Source organism: Bombina bombina, chromosome 4 (genome assembly GCF_027579735.1).
Source record: "Bombina bombina isolate aBomBom1 chromosome 4, aBomBom1.pri, whole genome shotgun sequence".
NCBI lineage: Eukaryota > Metazoa > Chordata > Amphibia > Anura > Bombinatoridae > Bombina > Bombina bombina.
In genome coordinates this window covers 21,153,421-21,178,597 of record NC_069502.1, presented here as the reverse complement: position 1 = coordinate 21,178,597, position 25,177 = coordinate 21,153,421, and the positions used below count along the sequence as shown (strand labels likewise).

The 25,177-nt window shown below is 44.0% G+C and overlaps 1 protein-coding gene across 1 annotated transcript in view; it reads right to left on the bottom strand.

The window, feature by feature from the left end:
* Nucleotides 1-25,177, bottom strand: part of LOC128655851 (zinc finger protein ZFP2) — a 158,182-nt gene that overhangs the window by 86,074 nt on the left and 46,931 nt on the right. Inside the window, exon 3 of the mRNA XM_053709418.1 lies at nucleotides 13,797-13,923. Within this exon, the coding sequence (XP_053565393.1) occupies nucleotides 13,797-13,923 (127 nt within the window). The remainder of the gene's footprint in view (nucleotides 1-13,796; nucleotides 13,924-25,177) is intronic.

Below are 25,177 nucleotides of genomic sequence, written 5' to 3'. Positions count from 1 at the left end.
AGGCACAATCACACACACACAGTCACAACCTGAGGCACAATCACACACACACAGTCACATCCTGAGGCACAATCACACACACACAGTCACATCCTGAGGCAAAATCACACACACACAGTCACATCCTGAGGCACAATCACACACAGTCACATCCTGAGGCACAATCACACACACACAGTCAAAACCTGAGGCACAATCACACACACACAGTCAAAACCTGAGGCACAATCACACACACACAGTCACAACCTGAGGCACAATCACACACACACAGTCACAACCTGAGGCACAATCACACACACACAGTCACAACCTGAGGCACAATCACACACACACAGTCACATCCTGAGGCACAATCACACACACAGTCACATCCTGAGGCACAATCACACACAGTCACATCCTGAGGCACAATCACACACACACACAGTCACATCCTGAGGCACAATCACACACACACAGTCACATCCTGAGGCACAATCACACACACACAGTCACAACCTGAGGCACAATCACACACACACACAGTCACAACCTGAGGCACAATCACACACACACAGTCACAACCTGAGGCACAATCACACACACACACAGTCACAACCTGAGGCACAATCACACACACACAGTCACAACCTGAGGCACAATCACACACACACACAGTCACAACCTGAGGCACAATCACACACACACACAGTCACATCCAGAGGCACAATCACACACATAGGGGCCCATTTATCAAGCTGCAAACGGAGCTTGTGGGGCCGTGTTTCTGGCGATTCTTCAGACTCGCCAGAAAAACCAGTTATGAAGCAGCGGTCTAAAGACCGCTGCTCCATTACCCTGTCTGCCTGCTCTGATGAAGCGGACAGGAATCGCCGGAAATTGACACCTCCCTGCTGGCGGCCGATTAGCCGCGAGTCAGCAGCGGGCGGCGTTGCACCAGCAGCTCTTGTGAGCTGTTGGTGCAATGTTAAATGCGCACAGCGTATTGCTCTCCGCATTCAGCGAGGTCTTGCGGACCTTATCCCCACTGTTGGATCAGGTCCGCAAGACCTTTAATAAATAGGCCCCACAGACGCATGCTGAGGCACAATCACACACACAGTCACATCCTGAGGCACAATCACACACACAGTCACATCCTGAGGCACAATCACACACACAGTCACAACCTGAGGCACAATCACACACACAGTCACATCCTGAGGCACCATCACACACAATGACACACAGTCACATCCTGAGGCGCAATCACACACAATGACACACAGTCACATCCTGAGGCACAATCACACACACAGTCACATCCTGAGGCACAATCACACACACAGTCACAACCTGAGGCACAATCACACACACAGTCACATCCTGAGGCACAATCACACACAATGACACACAGTCACATCCTGAGGCGCAATCACACACAATGACACACAGTCACATCCTGAGGCACAATCACACACACAGTCACATCCTGAGGCACAATCACACACACAGTCACATCCTGAGGCACAATCACACACACAGTCACATCCTGAGGCACAATCACACACACAGTCACATCTTGAGGCACAATCACACACACAGTCACATTCTGAGGCACAATCACACACACAGTCACATCCTGAGGCACAATCACACACACAGTCACATCCTGAGGCACAATCACACACACAGTCACATCCTGAGGCACAATCACACACACAGTCACATCCTGAGGCACAATCACACACACAGTCACATTCTGAGGCACAATCACACACACAGTCACAACCTGAGGCACAATCACACACACAGTCACATCCTGAGGCACAATCACACACACAGTCACATCCTGAGGCACAATCACACACACACAGTCACATCCTGAGGCACAATCACACACACACAGTCACATCCTGAGGCACAATCACACACACACAGTCACATCCTGAGGCACAATCACACACACACAGTCACATCCTGAGGCACAATCACACACACAGTCACAACCTGAGGCACAATCACACACACAGTCACAACCTGAGGCACAATCACACACACACAGTCACATCCTGAGGCACAATCACACACACAGTCACATCCTGAGGCACAATCACACACATAGGGGCCCATTTATCAAGCTCCGTACGGAGCTTGTGGACCCGTGTTTCTGGCGAGCCTGCAGACTCACCAGAAACAGCAGTTATGTAGCAGCGGTCTAAAGACCGCTGCTCCATAACCCTGTCCACCTGCTCTGATGAGGACAGGAATTGCAGGAAATCAACCCGATCGAGTACGATCAGATTGATTGATACCTCACTGCTGGTGGCCGGTTGGCTGTGAGTCAGCAGGGGGCGGCGTTGCACCAGCAGCTCTTGTGAGCTGCTGGTGCAATGCTGAATACGGAGAGCGTATTGCTCTCCGCATTCAGCGAGGTCTTGCAGACCTGATCCGCACTGTCGGATCAGGTCCACAAGACCTTTAATAAATAGGCCACACAGTCACATCCTGAGGCACAATAACACACAGTCACATCCTGAGGCACAATCACACACACAGTCACATCCTGAGGCACAATCTCACACACAGTCACATCCTGAGGCACAATCACACACACAGTCACATCCTGAGGCACAATCACACACACAGTCACAACCTGAGGCACAATCACACACACAGTCACAACCTGAGGCACAATCACACACACAGTCACATCCTGAGGCACAATCACACACACAGTCACATCCTGAGGCACAATCACACACACACAGTCACATCCTGAGGCACAATCACACACACACAGTCACATCCTGAGGCACAATCACACACACACAGTCACATCCTGAGGCACAATCACACACACACAGTCACATCCTGAGGCACAATCACACACACACAGTCACATCCTGAGGCACAATCACACACACAGTCACAACCTGAGGCACAATCACACACACAGTCACAACCTGAGGCACAATCACACACACACAGTCACATCCTGAGGCACAATCACACACACAGTCACATCCTGAGGCACAATCACACACATAGGGGCCCATTTATCAAGCTCCGTACGGAGCTTGTGGACCCGTGTTTCTGGCGAGCCTGCAGACTCACCAGAAACAGCAGTTATGTAGCAGCGGTCTAAAGACCGCTGCTCCATAACCCTGTCCACCTGCTCTGATGAGGACAGGAATTGCAGGAAATCAACCCGATCGAGTACGATCAGATTGATTGATACCTCACTGCTGGTGGCCGGTTGGCTGTGAGTCAGCAGGGGGCGGCGTTGCACCAGCAGCTCTTGTGAGCTGCTGGTGCAATGCTGAATACGGAGAGCGTATTGCTCTCCGCATTCAGCGAGGTCTTGCAGACCTGATCCGCACTGTCGGATCAGGTCCACAAGACCTTTAATAAATAGGCCACACAGTCACATCCTGAGGCACAATAACACACAGTCACATCCTGAGGCACAATCACACACACAGTCACATCCTGAGGCACAATCACACACACAGTCACATCCTGAGGCACAATCACACACACAGTCACAACCTGAGGCACAATAACACACAGTCACATCCTGAGGCACAATCACACACACAGTCACATCCTGAGGCACAATCACACACACAGTCACATCCTGAGGCACAATAACACACACAGTCACATCCTGAGGCACAATCACACACACAGTCACATCCTGAGGCACAATCACACACACAGTCACAACCTGAGGCACAATCACACACACAGTCACATCCTGAGGCACAATCACACACACAGTCACAACCTGAGGCACAATCACACACACAGTCACAACCTGAGGCACAATCACACACACAGTCACATCCTGAGGCACAATCACACACACAGTCACATCCTGAGGCACAATCACACACTAAGTCACACCCTGAGGCACAATCACACACACAGTCACATCCTGAGGCACAATCACACACACAGTCACATCCTGAGGCACAATCACACACACAGTCACACCCTGAGGCACAATCACACACACAGTCACATCCTGAGGCACAATTACACACACAGTCACATCCTGAGGCACAATCACACACACAGTCACATCCTGAGGCACAATCATAAACACAGTCACATCCTGAGGCACAATCACACACACAGTCACATCCTGAGGCACAATCACACACACAGTCACAACCTGAGGCACAATCACACACACAGTCACAACCTGAGGCACAATCACACACTAAGTCACATCCTGAGGCACAATTACACACACAGTCACATCCTGAGGCACAATCACACACACAGTCACATCCTGAGGCACAATCACACACACAGTCACATCCTGAGGCACAATCACACACACAGTCACAATCTGAGGCACAATCACACACACAGTCACATCCTGAGGCACAATCACACACACAGTCACAACCTGAGGCACAATCACACACACAGTCACAACCTGAGGCACAATCACACACTAAGTCACACCCTGAGGCACAATCACACACACAGTCACATCCTGAGGCACAATCACACACACAGTCACACCCTGAGGCACAATCACACACACAGTCACATCCTGAGGCACAATTACACACACAGTCACATCCTGAGGCACAATCACACACACAGTCACATCCTGAGGCACAATCACACACACAGTCACAACCTGAGGCACAATCACACACACAGTCACATCCTGAGGCACAATCACACACACAGTCACAACCTGAGGCACAATCACACACACAGTCACAACCTGAGGCACAATCACACACTAAGTCACACCCTGAGGCACAATCACACACACAGTCACATCCTGAGGCACAATCACACACACAGTCACATCCTGAGGCACAATCACACACACACACAGTCACATCCTGAGGCACAATCACACACACAGTCACATCCTGAGGCACAATCACACACACAAACAGTCACATCCTGAGGCACAATCACACACACAGTCACATCCTGAGGCACAATCACACACACAGTCACATCCTGAGGCACAATCACACACACACAGTCACATCCTGAGGCACAATCACACACACCGTCACAACCTGAGGCACAATCACACACACAGTCACAACCTGAGGCACAATCACACACACAGTCACATCCTGAGGCACAATCACACACATAGGGGTCCATTTATCAAGCTCCGTACGGAGCTTGTGGACCCGTGTTTCTGGCAAGTCTTCAGACTCGCCAGAAACAGCAGTTATGAAGCAGCGGTCTAAAGACTTCTGCTCCATAACCCTTTCTGCCTGCTCTGAGCAGGCGGACAGAGATTGCCGCAATTCAACCCGATCGAATACGATTGGGTTGATTGACACCTCCCTGCTGGTGGCCGATTGGCCGCGAGTCAGAAGGGGGCTTCGTTGCACCATCAGCTCTTGTGAGCTGCTGGTGCAATGTTTAATGCGGAGAGCGTATTGCTCTCCGCATTCAGCGAGGTCTTGCAGACCTGATCCGCACTGTCGGATCAGGTCCACAAGACCTTTAATAAATAAGCCACACAGTCACATCCTGAGGCACAATCACACACACAGTCACATCCTGAGGCACAATCACACACACAGTCACAACCTGAGGCACAATCACACACACACAGTCACATCCTGAGGCACAATCACACAAACAGTCACATCCTGAGGCACAATCACACACACAGTCACATCATGAGGCACAATCACACACACAGTCACATCATGAGGCACAATCACACACAGTCACATCATGAGGCACAATCACACACACACAGTCACATCATGAGGCACAATCACACACACAGTCACATCATGAGGCACAATCACACACACACAGTCACATCCTGAGGCACAATCACACACACACAGTCACATCCTGAGGCACAATCACACACACACAGTCACATCATGAGGCACAATCACACACACACAGTCACAACCTGAGGCACAATCACACACACACAGTCACATCCTGAGGCACAATCACACACACAGTCACATCCTGAGGCACAATCACACAGTCACATCCTGAGGCACAATCACACACACACACACAGTCACATCCTGAGGCACAATCACACACACACAGTCACATCCTGAGGCACAATCACACACACAGTCACATCCTGAGGCACAATCACACACACAGTCACATCCTGAGGCACAATCACACACACAGTCACAACCTGAGGCACAATCACACACACACAGTCACATCCTGAGGCACAATCACACACACACAGTCACATCCTGAGGCACAATCACACACACACAGTCACAACCTGAGGCACAATCACACACACCGTCACAACCTGAGGCACAATCACACACACACAGTCACATCCTGAGGCACAATCACACACACAGTCACATCCTGAGGCACAATCACACAGTCACATCCTGAGGCACAATCACACACACACACAGTCACATCCTGAGGCACAATCACACACACACAGTCACATCCTGAGGCACAATCACACACACACAGTCACATCCTGAGGCACAATCACACACACAGTCACATCCTGAGGCACAATCACACACACACAGTCACAACCTGAGGCACAATCACACACACAGTCACATCCTGAGGCACAATCACACACACACAGTCACATCCTGAGGCACAATCACACACACAGTCACATCCTGAGGCACAATCACACACACACAGTCACAACCTGAGGCACAATCACACACACAGTCACATCCTGAGGCACAATCACACACACAGTCACATCCTGAGGCACAATCACACACACAGTCACATCCTGAGGCACAATCACACACACACAGTCACATCCTGAGGCACAATCACACACACACAGTCACAACCTGAGGCACAATCACACACACAGTCACATCCTGAGGCACAATCACACACACAGTCACATCCTGAGGCACAATCACACACACAGTCACATCCTGAGGCACAATCACACACACACAGTCACATCCTGAGGCACAATCACACACACAGTCACATCCTGAGGATTAATCACACAACTGCAGGCATAAAATCAGCAACATGACAACTCAACTACCAACCAGAGCATAAGACACATGCTCTATTTTATAGGGTTGTATGTTACAGTAATGAGTACATGGTGATTTGTATAGACAAATCAGTGGATAAATTTTACTAAAGGAAGAGAAAATGATGGGTGAATCACTAAACATGTAACAGATGCAATGCTAGCAACAGTAACATGAGAAGGCTGCACATGCGCATTACCGACATAAAACTAATAGGCTGTGCGTGCGCATCACTGACCTAAACTAAAAGGCTGCACATGCACATTACTAACCTAAACTAATAGGTTGCACATGCGCATCACTGACCTAAACTAAAAGGCTGCACATGCACATTACTGAACTAAACTAATAGGCTGTGCATGTGCATCACTGACATAAACTAAAAGGCTGCACATGTGCATTAGTTACCTAAACTAATAGGCTGCACATGCACATCACTGACCTAAACTAATAGGCTGCGCATGTGCATTAGTGACCTAAACTAATAGGCTGCGCATGCACGTCACTGACCTAAACTAATAGGCTGCGCATGTGTATTAGTGACCTAAATTAATAGGCTGCGCATGCACGTCACGGACCTAAACTAATAGGCTGCACATGTGCATTAGTGACCTAAAGTAATAGGCTACGCATGCACATCACTGACCTAAACTAAATGGCTGCGCATGCACATCACTGACATAAAACTAATAGGCTACTCATGCACATCACTGACCTAAACTAAAAGGCTGCACATGTGCATAAGTGACCTAAAGTAATAGGCTACACATGCACATCACTGACCTAAACTAATAGAATGCACATGTGCATTAGTTACCTAAACTAATAGGCTGCGCATGCACGTCACTGACCTAAACTAATAGGCTGCGCATGTGTATTAGTGACCTAAACTAATAGGCTGCACATGCACATCACTGACCTAAACTAAAAGGCTGCACATGTGCATAAGTGACCTCATGTAATAGGCTGCACATGTGCATTAGTGACCTAAAGTAATAGGCTACGCATGCACATCACTGACCTAAACTAATAGGCTGCACATGTGCATTAGTTACCTAAACTAATAGGCTGCGCATGCACATCACTGACCTAAACTAAAAGGCTGCACATGTGCATAAGTGACCTAAAGTAATAGGCTACGCATGCACATCACTGACCTAAACTAATAGGCTGCACATGTGCATTAGTTACCTAAACTAATAGGCTGCGCATGCACATCACTGACCTAAACTAAAAGGCTGCACATGTGCATAAGTGACCTAAAGTAATAGGCTACGCATGCACATCACAACTAATAGGCTGCATATGTGCATTAGTTACCTAAACTAATAGGCTGCGCATGCATATCACTGACCTAAAGTAATAGGCTACGCATACACATCACTGACCTAAACTAATAGGCTGCGCATGTGCATTAGTTACCTAAACTAATAGGCTGCGCATGCACATCACTGACCTAAACTAATAGGCTGCACATGTGCATTAGTGTCCTAAAGTAAAAGGCTACGCATGCACATCACTGACCTAAACTAAAAGGCTGCGCATGCACATCACTGACATAAAACTAATAGACTATGCATGCACATCACTGACCTAAACTAAAAGGCTGCACATGTGCATAAGTGACCTAAAGTAGTAGGCTGCACATGTGCATAAGTGACCTAAAGTAGTAGGCTGCACATGTGCATTAGTTACCTAAACTAATAGGCTGCACATGCACGTCACTGACCTAAACTAATAGGCTGCACATGTGCATTAGTGACCTAAAGTAATAGGCTATGCATGCACATCACTGACCTAAACTAATAGGCTGTGCATGCACATCACTGACCTAAACTAAAAGGCTGCGCATGCACATCACTGACATAAAACTAATAGACTATGCATGCACATCACTGACCTAAACTAAAAGGCTGCACATGTGCATAAGTGACCTAAAGTAGTAGGCTGCACATGTGCATAAGTGACCTAAAGTAGTAGGCTGCACATGTGCATTAGTTACCTAAACTAATAGGCTGCACATGCACGTCACTGACCTAAACTAATAGGCTGCACATGTGCATTAGTGACCTAAAGTAATAGGCTATGCATGCACATCACTGACCTAAACTAATAGGCTGTGCATGCACATCACTGACCTAAACTAATAGGCTGCACATGCACGTCACTGACCTAAACTAATAGGCTGCGCATGTGCATTAGTGACCTAAAGTAATAGGCTATGCATGCACATCACTGACCTAAACTAATAGGCTGTGCATGCACATCACTGACCTAAACTAATAGGCTGCACATGCACGTCACTGACCTAAACTAATAGGCTGCGCATGTGCATTAGTGACCTAAAGTAATAGGCTATGCATGCACATCACTGACCTAAACTAATAGGCTGTGCATGCACATCACTGACCTAAACTAATAGCCTGCACATGCACGTCACTGACCTAAACTAATAGCCTGCACATGTACGTCACTGACCTAAACTAATAGGCTGTGCATGCACATCACTGACCTAAACTAATAGCCTGCACATGCACGTCACTGACCTAAACTAATAGCCTGCACATGTACGTCACTGACCTAAACTAATAGCCTGCACATGTACGTCACTGACCTAAACTATCTACCCAAGCCTTGCAAGAAAATACAGAACTTATCTCAGCTGTGCCCCTGCTTTGCAAAAAGGTAGATCCTGCAAGATAGTTATATCATTATATTTAACCTACCCTGTTATTTTCTGATGTGTGTATTGTTATATGTATTGGCTATTTTTTGTTTTGTTTTTATGATTTAAAATGCATATTTTATTACCATTATGTCTGACCATTATGTTAAAAGTTAGTTTAATCAGCTAAGGCCATGTATCTTTTTTGTACTTTAATGGTTTTATTCCCCTACATGAATACCTCTGTGTTATCTCTGTAATTTTAACTTTCCCTGTGTTTTTGCTTTTATGACCCTTAGCTCAAATGTTCATAGATACTCCCTCCCCATTCCTCTAAATGTTTGCAGCCCAATCTGACGCTAATTTATCTCTCTCCTTTAGCCTGATTTTTAAACATATCTACCCAAGCCTTGCAAGAAAATACAGAACTTATCTCAGCTGTGCCCCTGCTTTGCAAAAAGGTAGATCCTGCAAGATAGTTTCCCACCCGCCCCAGGCTCATTTCTTCCTTTATAGATAGTCTCCCACACTTCTTTCATTCTCCTTAAATGACAGCTGCAACCACTGATCAGCACATCCTTCCTTCTACTTAACCCTATAGAATAAATACCCTCTCTTCCTACATATAGCTATATATCACACATCAATAGTGTATATACTTTTCATTTTTATTTTTTATCTACACACCTCATACCACTAACATGAATCCAAATATATCCATACTGTTATTCATGATAACCCTTTTCTCACTCCAATTTGGTTCACATAATAACCGCCATAAGCACACACCTCAAACTGGAAAACAAATTATCATACATCATGGCCTGCTCTGTTGCTGTAACTTATCTGCTGAGTGCTGGTGGAGGGTTATAAAAAATAACCCTCCTACCCCCATCTCACAAAATTATAAAGTATCACATTCACTATATGGCCAATCAAAAATGATTTCCAAATTCCTATTCCTTATGTTACTTGCCCTTGCAAATGACGTAGAGTCTAACCCTGGTCCCCTAACAAATTCCATTCCTAGCCTTCCAGCTAAGAAAGGCCTCTCCTTTGTGCACTGTAATATCCGCAGCTTACTACCGAAAATCGATGCACTGCAAGCTTGGTGTTTACAATACAAACCCAAAATCATTGTGATCTCTGAATCGTGGCTAACCGCAAAAATACCTGACTCTGCCATTGCAATACATGGATATTCATGCCATAGAAATGATAGAGCAAAGAGAGGAGGCGGCATTGTAATTTATGTTGACAATTCCACAAAGTTCACCCCCTTACAAAAATCTAGCTCTCCTGCCACCTTTGATTTCCTTTCTGGCAAAATTGAAATCCCATGCAGTAAATCAATAATTGTTGCAGGGATCTACCGCCCACCTAGCTCCCCTGTACATTCCCTTTCTGACATAGCACATCTCCTTAGTGAAACCATAGCTCAAAACCCAAAAAGTGAAATTTTGGTTTTTGGAGATTTTAATATTGATTGGCTGAATCTAAAAAATAATAGTTGTCGCTCACTGTTTAAATCTTTGCAGCTAACGCAATTAATCTCCTCCCCAACTCGCATAAACATCAAAAGCCATAATCACACCCTGCTTGACTGGATTCTCTCCACTTCTCCCAACCGAATCCAGGAGGCAGGTGTTCTCCCTAACAATTTCAGTGACCACTGCCTAGTGTACTGCGTGCGCAAAATAAAGGCAACTAAATCCTCTCCCAAGGTTAAAATCACCAGGTCCTTCAAAAAATTTAATCTTCAATCATTTCTAAATGACATTAAGAACCTCCCCTGGCACAGATTAAACCTAATCCCAGATCTAGATTCCGCAGTAGAATTCTTCCAGTCTGAACTCCTACAAGTTTGGAATATGCATGCCCCGCTGCGTAAGGTGAGAGTAAAAGGAGCACACTTAAATTGGATCACAGCTGACCTCATTCAAATGTACCAGTTTCGGGATTCATTGTGGTCAAAGTTCAAGCATACAGGCTCTATGAACGATCACTGTGTATATAGACAATGGCGAAATATATGCACTAAACAAACAAAATTGGCCAAGGCCCAATATTTCTGTGAAAATCTGAACAATAACATATCAAACCCTAGAAAGTTTTGGAAACTCATAAACAACTTACAAAATCCACCAATCCACTCCCAACCCCGCACTGTCAATGTGGACAACCAAACCCTACAACTCCCCTTAGAAGTAGCAAATGCCTTTAATAGTTATTTTGTCGGATGCTCCACCACCCTGATTGACAAACTAATAAATGACGCGCATCCTGAAACTACAAATGTGGATCAGGCCCCACTAAATCAGCAAAGACCCAATATACAGAAGTTCAATTTTAGACCTGTACCCATCAATGTAATTAAGAAACACCTTAATAATCTAAAAATGAAAAACCAGTCTGGACCTGATCAAATCCCAGCAATGCTGTTGAAGATCAGTGCGCCGGCAATTGCTAAACCCATCACAACCCTAATTAATGAATCCTTGGTGTCTGGATACATACCCAAACTTTGGAAAACTGCAAGAGTAGTGCCTATCCATAAAAGTGGGGAGTTAACCTTGGTTTCTAATTATCGTCCCATATCTTTGCTCCCAGTATTGTCAAAAATTTTAGAAAAATGCGTCCATACGCAATTTTGTGAGTATTACCAACAATCTAACTATCTGACCCCTGATCAATCAGGTTTTCGCCCGAATCACTCCACTACAACTGCCCTCCTAAAAGTTTGCAACGACATCCAAACTGGCATGGAACAAGGAGACCTAACTGGAGCTATTTTCCTTGACTTTGCAAAGGCCTTTGACACAGTAGACCACGATATACTACTGCTCAAACTAAAAAACTCAGGTATTGGTGATCGTCCGCTAACCTGGTTTCGATCATATGTATCGGATAGATCACAATATGTCTCCATTTCTGACAGTGACTCCCTCCCTCTCCCGGTCACGTGTGGTGTTCCCCAAGGATCCATTCTCGGCCCCCTGCTATTCACATTATTTATAAATGATCTGCCTAATGTCTGCAAATCCGACGACACGGTAATCTATGTAAACAATTCCGATCTGCCGCAGCTTGAAGCAGTGCTCCAAGACCAATTCACAGAGGTAGAAAAGTGGATATCAAAAAACAAACTCTTCCTAAACACTGACAAAACTGTCACAATGATCTTTGGAACAGGGCCTAAATTACACAAATTACAAAATTCCCATCTACGCATCAAAACAAAATCCAATTGCACACTGACTGCAGTCCACTCTTTCAAATACTTGGGTATGTTGTTAGACCCCAATCTATCTTTTGGCCTCCATATAGAAAAACTTGCCTCTAAACTTTATCCAAAATTAGGTGCCCTGTACAGAAACAAATCTTGCCTCAGCCCTACAGTAAAGGAAAAGATTGTACAGCAAATGCTGATGCCTATCATGGATTACGGGGACGTAGTATATGCACCTGCACCGCAAACTCACCTTAATAAACTAAATACGTTATATAACTCGTTCTGCCGCTTTGTGCTACAATGTAACTACAGGACCCACCATTGTGACATGCTAAAAGAACTAAACTGGCTGTCGCTGGAATCCAGACGCTCCCTCCATCTTTCTTGCCTTGTGTTTAAGGGCATTTCTGGGAAGCTCCCACCCTACGTGAGCAGAATGCTCTCCCCGGCTATTCCCACCTCCTATAACCTCCGATCCAATACCAGCACATTATTTAGCTTGCCTCAATACAAAAAGAAAGCAGCTCGATCCTCCTTTTCCTACAGAGCACCACAATTATGGAACAACCTCCCGCACACTTTCAAACCTTCCCCAAGCCTAATATCCTTTAAGAGATCCCTCTCTACATATCTCAAAACAGAATGCATCTGTCATGGTTGATTAAATACCTGTTCTATGTTAATTTTTTTTTATTTTTTTTTTTCATATATTGTGTATTATTATTGTTTTTTGTATTTTATTGTACCCTATGTTATCAATGCAATGTCTTGTGGACCCAGGACATACTTGAAAACGAGAGAAATCTCAATGTATCCTTCCTGGTAAAATATTTTATAAATAAATAATAGGCTGCGCATGCACATCACTGATCTCAACTAATATGCTTACCTAGTGAGCACACTGCTTCATAATTGTCCATCATCACAGATTTATAAAGCTCCTTCTGCCATTCCTCCAGCGAATGCCACTCCGCTTCAGAGAAGCAAACAGCAACATCTTCAAAGGTGATTGGCCCCTGAGACCGCAGAAATGAGACAGTTTTATGTCTTTCAGCACAATGATTTCAGTTCTACAAACAGCACTCTACCTTCCACCTGTCACACTAGTTACTTGTCACAGATACATATATATATATATATATATATATATACACACACACACACACATCTGATAATGATAACACACACAGATATACATTATATATATATATATATATATATATATATATATATATATACACATACATACACACACACACACACACACACAATATATATATATATATATATATATACACACACACACACACACACATCTGATAATGATAACACACACACATATACATTATATATATATATATATATATATATATATATATATATATATATATATATATATATACACACACACACACATACATATATACATATATATATATATATATATATATATATATATATATATATATATATATATATCTAACGTTTCGGCACATCACATGTGCCTTTGTCAAATGTCACCACCCAAAATGTAACCTAGCACCTAAACCACCTAATACAAATTAAAACTGGCATTCCTTAAATACAGTAGCTAACAAGCAAAATTACAAACAAAATTACCGCCAAACCTCCAAGAGCGTGTTCAGGGTGGTCTGTGACGTCAGCACGTGGAGACGTATCACACGTCACAGCGCAATCACCAACGTTTCTATGGTAACCAACCGACGAAGAAAGCAGAGGGATGCGGTAATCCAATTCATGTCATGTCCGCCATCACTGTTGCGCATGCGCAACCAAACACCATTCACAGGGGAACAAACTGGTTGTCATAGCTACCACTATAAACAAAACAGCGCACAGTGCGAGCGGACTGGCATGTGAAGACAATTTAAAATAAAATGAAATAAAATAGATATGGCAACTGAGTATATATAGTTAAACATATTACCCATATAGGAAAGACAAACACATTTAGTGAAGATTTTATACGGCAACAGTACTATCTTTTAACCCAAAAGCCACAAAACAGTGTAGAAATACTATAAGAACTGCATATAGAATAGGCACATATATACTGAATTCTATATATGTACATTACACCAAAGAATAGGAACTCTGGCTTCATAGACATATTAATCATAGAGAAGCAAAGACAATAGTTATTATTACTATTCAGTTAAGGCGAGAATATCATTCAAACATATTGAATGTACATTAATGCCATACGAGCCTACAAAGGAGTATGTTAGAAACCTAGGCCAACAGCGAGATCCCACATCTTCAACTACGATGTGTAAATCAGTATGGAAAGTTCACTATATAGAAGGATAGTGTCAAATCAATAGAAGGGGCTAAAGTCCAAATATGTGTTTAGACCTTTAGGTGCCAACGTATCCAGACGATAAATCCACCTGCTCTCTCGTTGCAGGAGTCTTTTGGCAAGGTTTCCTCCCCTTGATGGAAGGGGTTCCTGATCAATCAGCATACTGCGTATACTTGAAACAGAATGCTTATATTCAATGCAGTGTCGAGCTACCGGCTGATCTGATTCACCCTGTTTCAGGGCCTCCCGTATGGCACACCGATGGTTAGCCATACGTTCACGAAAGGTGGTAACCGTCTTGCCCACGTAAACCTTGGAGCATGAACAAATCAAAATGTATATGATATAGGTGCTGGTACATGTCAGACGTTGACGGATTTTAAATCTTTGGTTATTGTGTGGATGCTGGAAGGTGTCTCCCCTTAACATGCCATTGCAGGTAACACAGCTTGCACATGGGCAACATCCCTTCTTTGTAGATTTCAACCAAGTATCCTTACTGTAGTGTGTTATTGGATCGGCCTTAACAAGAATGTCTCTCAGATTCCTCGCTCTACGATAGGCCATCCTGGGTGCCGCCATCTTCTGAAATGGCAAGGAAGAATCACTTTCCACCACGGGCCAGTGTCTTCTTACAGCTCCAGTAAACTTATCAAACATAGGGACATATGTTGTAATCATATTCAGTTGTTCCTTAGGCTGTCTGGTCAGAGTATCAGTGTCACTGATTGTTTCCGTGTGTAGCAGTCTCTCCTGGACCTCTTGTATTTCACTGATGGCATAGCCCCTATCCAATAATTTCTTCCCCATTTCTTCCATCTGAGTTATCATTGTGGGCATCTCGCTGTTGTTTCTGACTACGCGAGTGAGTTGTGAGGTGAGGACACTCTTCTTTTGGTGTCTAGGGTGAAAACTTCTAGCCTCAAGAAGTGAATTGCGATCAGTAGGTTTTGTGTACAATGATGTACCAAAACGCAATTTGTCACCTGTATCAACCTTAAAGATATTCAAATCTAAAAAGTGTACACTCATATGATCAAATTCTAATTTGAATCTGATTGAGTTAGCCATGGAATTCAGAACGGACAACCACTCACGCAACATAGCCTCATCGCCACGCCATATCAGAAACACGTCATCAATATAGCGGGTATAATACCTCACATATGGATGATCAAAGGGTTTCATAATTTCTTGTTCGTACCAGGCCATGTAAATATTTGCGTAAGTGGGTGCCACATTCGAATCCATGGCTGTCCCTGCTGTCTGCAAATAAAAATTGCTCTCGAATTTGAAGTAATTCTTCTCTAAACAGAGAGAAAGTACTTCACAAAGAAATTCTATTGGTGGTACACAGTAAAAAATTACATAATGTAGAAAATGATTATCGGGAGAAAAAAGTATACAAGTGGTTATATGGGAAAGATGAAATGGCTTGTGATGACCGGAGGAAGCTGGAGCTGCTGTCAAGTTAATAAAAAAGGTAATTTTTTTTTCACAACAGGAGTGAAATGTAAATTTTGATGAATTAAAGTGCCCCTGTTTTTAATCAAATTTTTAAAAACCTGGCACTTTAGCTATAAAATTTACATTCACTTTAGCCCCCTTGGGCATGGAGTTCACCAGAGCTTTACAGGTTGCCACTGGAGTCCTCTTCCTCTTCTCCATGACGACATCACAGAGCTGGTGGATGTTAGAGACCTTGCACTCCCCCACCTTCCGTTTGAGGATGCCCTACAGATGCTCAATAGGGTTTAGGTCTGGAGACATGCTTGGCCAGTCCATCACCTTTACCCTCAGCTTCTTTAGCAAGGTAGTAGTCGTCTTGGAGGTGTGTTTGGGGTCGTTATGTTGGAATACTGCCCTGCGGCCCAGTCTCCGAAGGAAGGGGATAATGCTCTGCTTCAGTATGTCACAGTACATGTTGGCATTCATGGTTCCCTCAATGAATTGTAGCTCCCCAGTGCCGGCAGCACTCATGCAGGCCCAGACCATGACACTCCCACCACCATGCTTGACTGTAGGCAAGACACACTTGTCTTTGTACTCCTCACCTGGTTGCCGCCACGCAAGCTTGACACCATCTGAACCAAATAAGTTTATCTTGGTCCCATCAGACCATAGGACATGGTTCCAGTAATCCATATCCTTAGTCTGCTTGTCTGTAGCAAACTATTTGCGGGCTTTCTTGTGCATCATCTTTAGAAGAGGCTTCCTTCTGGGACGACAGCCATCCAGACCAATTTGATGCTGTGTGTGGTGTATATGGTCTGAGCACTGAGAGCCTGAACCCCCACCCCTTCAACCTCTGCAGCAATGCTGGCAGCACTCATATCTCTATTTCCCAAAGACAACCTCTGGATATGACGCTGAGCACGTGCACTCAACTTTTTTGGTCGACCATGGCGAGGCCTGTTCTGAGTGGAACCTGTCCTGTGAAACCGCTGTATGGTCTTGCTCACCGTGCAGCCGCTCAGTTTCAGGGTCTTGGCAATCTTCTTACAGCCTAGGCCATCTTTATGTAGAGCAACAATTCTTTTTTCAGATCCTCAAAGAGTTCTTTGCCATGAGGTGCCATGTTGAACTTCCAGTGGCCAGTATGAGAGAATGTGAGAGCGATAACACCAAATTTAACACACCTGCTCCCCATTCACACCCGAGACCGTGTAACACTAACGAGTCACATGACACCGGGGAGGGAAAATGGCTAATTGGGCCCACTTTGGACATTTCCACTTAGGGGTGTACTCACTTTTGTTGCCAACGGTTTAGATATCTATGGCTGTGTGTTGAGTTATTTTGAGGGGACAGCAAATATACACTGTTATACAGGCTGTTCACTCACTACTTTACATTGAAGCAAAGTGTCATTTCTTCAGAGTTGTCACATAAAAAGATATTTAAAAAAAAGTGTACTCACTTTTCTGAGATACTGTATATCTTACCTGAAAATTTATTTTCTTTCAGGATAAGAGTCCGTAGGAATTCATAAAACCCACAAAAGAGCTTTAATCCCCCTCATCTATCCTCAGTTAAACATATATCTGAGCAAAGAAAAGGAAATAGATAGGAAGGAAAGACAAAACTGGGGTCTACAGAGGTGCAAATTAGAATTGTGGCCCAAAAATTTTAAACGGGAAGGACCTATGGACTAACATCACCGGCAAGAAAATAGTTTATCAGGTAAACATACATTTTGTTTTCTTTTGTATGATAATGATAGTCCATAGGACTCCATAACACATAGGATTAAAATACCCACACTGAGAGTCCATGTTAAGGAAAGGGTGGGCAAAATAAGGCAGTTCTATTTGGACTTTCCTGCCAGAAGCAGACAGAACGGTAAATTGGAGAATGTGTGCAGAGAAGACCATGTTGCAGCTTTGCAAACCTGCTCCAAGGATGCATCATTTAAGTCTAGATAGTAGCAACTGCCCTGGTAGAAAGAGCTGAGATACGCTTAGCCGTAGACTTTCAACCACAAAGAAGCTTTGAGAAATCCTGAGCCAAGCAGTTAAAGGGATAGTAAACACCAAAATTTTATTTTATGATTCAGATAGAACATACAATTTAAAACAACTTTCCAAATTAATTCTATTATCAAATTTTCTTCATTCTCTTGTTATCCATTGCTGAAGGGACAGCATTACACTTCTGACAGGAAGCTGAAAATATCTAGAGATAAATCAAGAGATAAATGTGTGCAAGCACCAACTAGCAGCAACTCCCAGTAGTGTATGATATGTGCATATTCATTTTTTAAGGGATACTAAGAGAACGAAGCACATTTAAAAATAGAAGTGAATTTAAAAGTGTCTTAAAATGACCGGCTCTATCTGAAACATGCGTTTAATTTTGACTTTCCTATCCTTTTAAGGCTACTGCCATAGCCTTCTGATCTATACAACAACCAAAATAGTGACTCTGTCTGAAACTTAGTAGCAAGAAGAAAAAAGTTAATGCTCTAACAAAATCAAGGTTGAGCATGAGCCTTTCCTTAGAGTTATAAGGATCCGGACACACAAAAAAACAACATAATTTATGCTTACCTGATACATTTATTTCTCTTGTAGTGTATCCAGTCCACGGATCATCCATTACTTGTGGGATATTCTCCTTCCCAACAGGAAGTTGCAAGAGGATCACCCACAGCAGAGCTGCTATATAGCTCCTCCCCTCACTGCCATATCCAGTCATTCGACCGAAACAAGCCGAGAAAGGAGAAACCATAGGGTGCAGTGGTGACTGTAGTTTAATTAAAATTTAGACCTGCCTGAAAAGGACAGGGCGGGCCGTGGACTGGATACACTACAAGAGAAATAAATTTATCAGGTAAGCATAAATTATGTTTTCTCCCAAAAACAGCCTTCGATGAAGCAAAAGTATCAAATTTGGAAAATTTGGAAAAAGTATGAAGCGAAGACCAAGTCGCAGCCTTGCAAATCTGTTCAACAGAGGCCTCATTTTTAAAGGCCCAGGTGGAAGCCACAGCTCTAGTAGAATGAGCTGTAATCCTTTCAGGAGGCTGCTGTCCAGCAGTCTCATAGGCTAAACGGATTATACTCCAAAGCCAAAAAGAAAGAGAGGTTGCCGAGGCCTTTTGACCTCTCCTCTGTCCAGAGTAAACAACAAACAGGTTAGATGTTTGGCGAAAATCTTTAGTAGCCTGTAAGTAAAACTTCAAGGCACGGACTACGTCTAGATTATGCAAAAGACGTTCCTTCTTTGAAGAAGGATTAGGACATAATGATGGAACAACAATCTCTTGATTGATATTCTTGTTAGAAACCACCTTAGGTAAAAACCCAGGTTTTGTACGCAGAACAACTTTATTTGAATGAAAGATCAGATAAGGAGAATCACAATGTAAGGCAGATAACTCCAAGACTCTTCGAGCCGAGGAAATAGCCATCAGAAAAAGAACTTTCCATGATAGAAGTTTGATATCAATAGAATGAAGAGGTTCAAACGGAACCCCTTGAAGAACTTTAAGAACCAAGTTTAAGCTCCATGGAGGAGCAACAGGTTTAAACACAGGCTTAATTCTAACTAAAGCCTGACAAAATCCTGAACGTCTGGAACTTCTGCCAGACGCTTGTGTAAAAGAATAGACAGAGCAGAAATCTGTCCCTTTAAAGAACTAGCTGATAGTCCTTTGTCCAAACCCTCTTGGAGGAAGGACAATATCCTAGGAATCCTAACCCTACTCCATGAGTAATTCTTGGATTCACACCAATGAAGATATTTACGCCATATCTTGTGGTAAATTTTCCTGGTGACAGGCTTTCGTGCCTGTATTAAGGTATCAATTTCTGACTCGGAGAAGCCACGCTTTGATAGGATCAAGCGTTCAATCTCCATGCAGTCAGTCTCAGAGAAAGTAGATTCGGATGATTGAAAGGACCTTGTATTAGAAGGTCTTGTCTCAGAGGCAGAGTCCATGGTGGAAAGGATGACATGTCCACTAGGTCTGCATACCAGGTCCTGCGTGGCCACGCAGGCGCTATCAATATCACCGATGCTCTCTCCTGTTTGATCTTGGCAATCAGACGAGGGAGCAGAGGAAACGGTGGAAACACATAAGCCAGGTTGAAGAACCAAGGCGCTGCTAGAGCATCTATCAGTGCCGCTTCTGGGTCCCTGGACCTGGATCCGTAACAAGGAAGCTTGGCGTTCTGGCGAGATGCCATGAAATCCAATTCTGGTTTGCCCCAACGGAGAACCAATTGAGCAAACACCTCCGGATGGAGTTCCCACTCCCCCGGATGAAAAGTCTGACGACTTAGAAAATCCGCCTCCCAGTTCTCTACACCTGGGATATGGATCGCTGACAGGTGGCAAGAGTGAGTCTCTGCCCAGCGAATTATCTTGGAGACTTCGACATCGCTAGGGAACTCCTGGTTCCCCCTTGATGGTTGATGTAAGCCACAGTTGTGATGTTGTCCGACTGAAATCTGATGAACCTCAGTGTTGCTAGCTGAGGCCAAGCCAGAAGAGCTTTGAATATTGCTCTTAACTCCAGAATATTTATTGGGAGGAGTTTCTCCTCCTGAGTCCATGAACCCTGAGCCTTCAGGGAGTTCCAGACTGCACCCCAACCTAGAAGACTGGCATCTGTTGTTACAATTGTCCAATCTGGTCTGCGAAAGGTCATACCCTTGGACAGATGGGCCCAAGATAACCACCAGAGAAGAGAATCTCTGGTTTCCTGATTCAGATTTAGTAGAGGGGACAAATCTGTGTAATCCCCATTCCACTGACTGAGCATGCATAATTGCAGCGGTCTGAGATGCAGGCGCGCGAATGGCACTATGTCCATCGCCGCTACCATTAAGCCGATTACTTCCATGCACTGAGCCACCGTGGGGCGCGGAATGGAGTGAAGAACACGGCAAGCATTTAGAAGTTTTGATAACCTGGACTCCGTCAGGTAAATTTTCATTTCTACAGAATCTATCAGAGTCCCTAGGAAGGAAACCCTTGTGAGAGGAGATAGAGAACTCTTTTCTTCGTTCACTTTCCACCCATGCGACCTCAGGAATGCCAGAACTATCTCTGTATGAGATTTGGCAATTTGAAAGCTTGACGCCTGTATCAGGATGTCGTCCAGGTAAGGAGCCACCGCTATGCCTCGCGGTCTTAGGACCGCCAGAAGTGAGCCCAGAACCTTTGTAAAAATTCTTGGGGCTGTAGCCAACTAGAATGGAAGAGCTACAAATTGGTAATGCCTGTCTAGAAAGGCAAACCTCAGGAACTGATGATGATTCTTGTGAATCGGAATGTGAAGGTAGGCATCCTTTAAGTCCACTGTGGTCATGTACTGACCCTCTTGGAGCATGGGTAAAATGGTTCGAATAGTTTCCATCTTGAATGACGGAACTCTGAGGAATTTGTTTAGGATCTTTAAATCCAAAATTGGTCTGAAGGTTCCCTCTTTTTTGGGAACCACAAACAGATTTGAATAAAACCCCTGTCCTTGTTCCGTTCGCGGAACTGGATGGATCACTCCCATTACAAGGAGATCTTGTACGCAGCTTAGGAATGCCTCTTTCTTTATCTGGTTTGCAGATAATCTTGAAAGATGAAATCTCCCTTGTGGAGGAGAAGCTTTGAAGTCCAGAAGATATCCCTGAGATATGATCTCCAACGCCCAGGGATCCTGAACATCTCTTGCCCACGCCTGGGCGAAGAGAGAGAGTCTGCCCCTTACTAGATCCGTTGTCGGATAGGGGGCCGCTCCTTCATGCTGTCTTAAGAGGCAGCAGCAGGCTTTCTGGCCTGCTTGCCCTTGTTCCAGGACTGGTTAGGTTTCCAGGCCTGCTTGGATTGAGCAAAAGTTCCCTCTTGTTTTGAAGCAGAGGAAGTTGATGCTGCACCTGCCTTGAAATTTCGAAAGGCACGAAAATTAGAATGTTTGGCCTTTGATTTGGCCCTGTCCTGAGGAAGGGTTTGACCCTTACCTCCAGTAATGTCAGCAATAATTTCTTTCAAACCAGGCCCGAATAAGGTCTGCCCCTTGAAAGGAATGTTGAGTAATTTAGACTTTGAAGTCACATCAGCTGACCAGGATTTGAGCCATAGCGCCCTACGCGCCTGGATGGCGAATCCGGAATTCTTAGCCGTTAGTTTAGTCAAATGAACAATGGCATCAGAAATAAATGAGTTAGCTAGCTTAAGAGTTCTAAGCTTGTCAACAATTTCAGTCAATGGAGCTGTATGGATGGCCTCTTCCAGGGCCTCAAACCAGAATGCCGCCGCAGCAGTGACAGGCGCAATGCATGCAAGGGGCTGTAAAATAAAACCTTGTTGAATAAATATTTTCTTAAGGTAACCCTCTAATTTTTTATCCATTGGATCTGAAAAAGCACAACTGTCCTCAACCGGGATAGTGGTACGCTTTGCTAAAGTAGAAACTGCTCCCTCCACCTTAGGGACTGTCTGCCATAAGTCCCGTGTAGTGGCATCTATTGGAAACATTTTTCTAAATATAGGAGGTGGGGAAAAGGGCAGACCGGGCCTATCCCACTCCTTACTAATAATTTCTGTAAGCCTTTTAGGTATTGGAAAAACATCAGTACTCACCGGCACTGCATAGTATTTATCCAGCCTACACAATTTCTCTGGCACTGCAATTGTGTCACAGTCATTCAGAGCAGCTAATACCTCCCCAAGCAATACACGGAGGTTCTCAAGCTTAAATTTAAAATTAGAAATCTCTGAATCAGGTCTCCCCGATTCAGAGACGTCACCCACAGACTGAAGCTCTCCGTCCTCAGGTTCTGCATATTGTGACGCAGTATCAGACATGGCTCTTACAGCATCTACGCGCTCTGTATCTCGTCTAACCCCAGAGCTATCACGCATGCCTCTCAATCCAGGCAATCTGGATAATACCTCTGACAGGGTATTATTCATGATTGCAGCCATGTCCTGCAAAGTAATCGCTATGGGCGTCCCTGATGTACTTGGCGCCATATTAGCGTGCGTCCCTTGAGCAGGAGGCGAAGGGTCTGACACGTGGGGAGAGTTAGTCTGCATAACTTCCCCCTCGACAGACCCCTCTGGTGACAATTCTTTTATAGCTAAAGACTGATCTTTACTATTTAAGGTCAAATCAATACATTTAGTACACATTCTCCTATGGGGCTCCACCATGGCTTTTTTTTTTTTTTAATTTCTTTTATTGAGGTTTCAAAAAAGCAGAACAGAAGCAATTTTTTACAGGCAATTGCAGGTGAGACATGCAAACAAGTAATACACAAGACCAAACCACATCACCTATTCTAGAATATAAGGTACAGTTGACATACTAAATGGCCTGTGACATAATCAACCTCATTTTTTTTAGTTAGAAATTCCCCAAACAAAAGAAGGCCACTCTTGGACCTTTGTAAACTCTTATACCTTAGGAGGGGGAAACTAGTGATACTCAAAAGGCCACTTTTGGGCCTTATTGCTAGGACACATACTTATCTATAAAATGAATTGTGTCGGGCCACTCTTGGACCCTAATGTATGAGCAATATAAGAGGCTAGGCACAACTAAGTTACATTGATAGCTGCAGAACCAAATTGGTATTACTAGATGGAATTTCATCATAATATCCCACTTTACTGATATGTGTTACATTGGGAGGATAGGTGGACTCTGATGGCCTTTCTAGTGCCTTAGGAGATATACTTGATTACTAACACATATGGCTCTTCATTAAAGATCCACCTTATCACATGTCCTATGTTCACCACAGCACTGTCTTATAAGTAAGAAACTATGTTAAATATAACTATATATAGTATGCTGGCAGGAAAAATTTTTGGCAGTCATATAAAGTAAATAGCTGGTAATGACATGAAAATTATATTCAGTGTTACCCCTACCCAATACTCCGTATGGGAGTATATGAAACTAGAAGGAAACAGCTTAGCTTTGTGGTATGTTAGAATGTACATCGATATTCATGTGAGAGATCCAAACATGCAACAATACTGTTCAGTGTAAACTAGTCTCTGATTTGGACTTTAATTATACCCATTCTATCTAAGCAGTCAGAGTATACCAAACATTAAAGCTTTAAGGAGGGCAACATCACTTATGTTCGAAGCTAGGTAAAACAGCGTGGTAGAGTTACGTTAACAAGTAAACAGGGGTCATTATTCCTAGGAGTCTCTTAGATAATCAGAAGGGACTTCATCATTACAAAAGACTCTAGACAGGAACTCCTGTTAAATGTTCATTATCCTGATACCTGTGGTAGGTGTATAATCCCTTCATATCTAATCAAGTTACATAGCCGGATAATATGGCGAAAGGGGACACAGAACAACAACACCGCTGGCAGTCTAAGCATCCAATTCAGCAGCAGGTTCCAAAATGACAGTACATCCCCAGCACCGCTCACCCTCAGATGTAAACGTGAACGGAGATGGGAAACTGCTCCACAGAATCA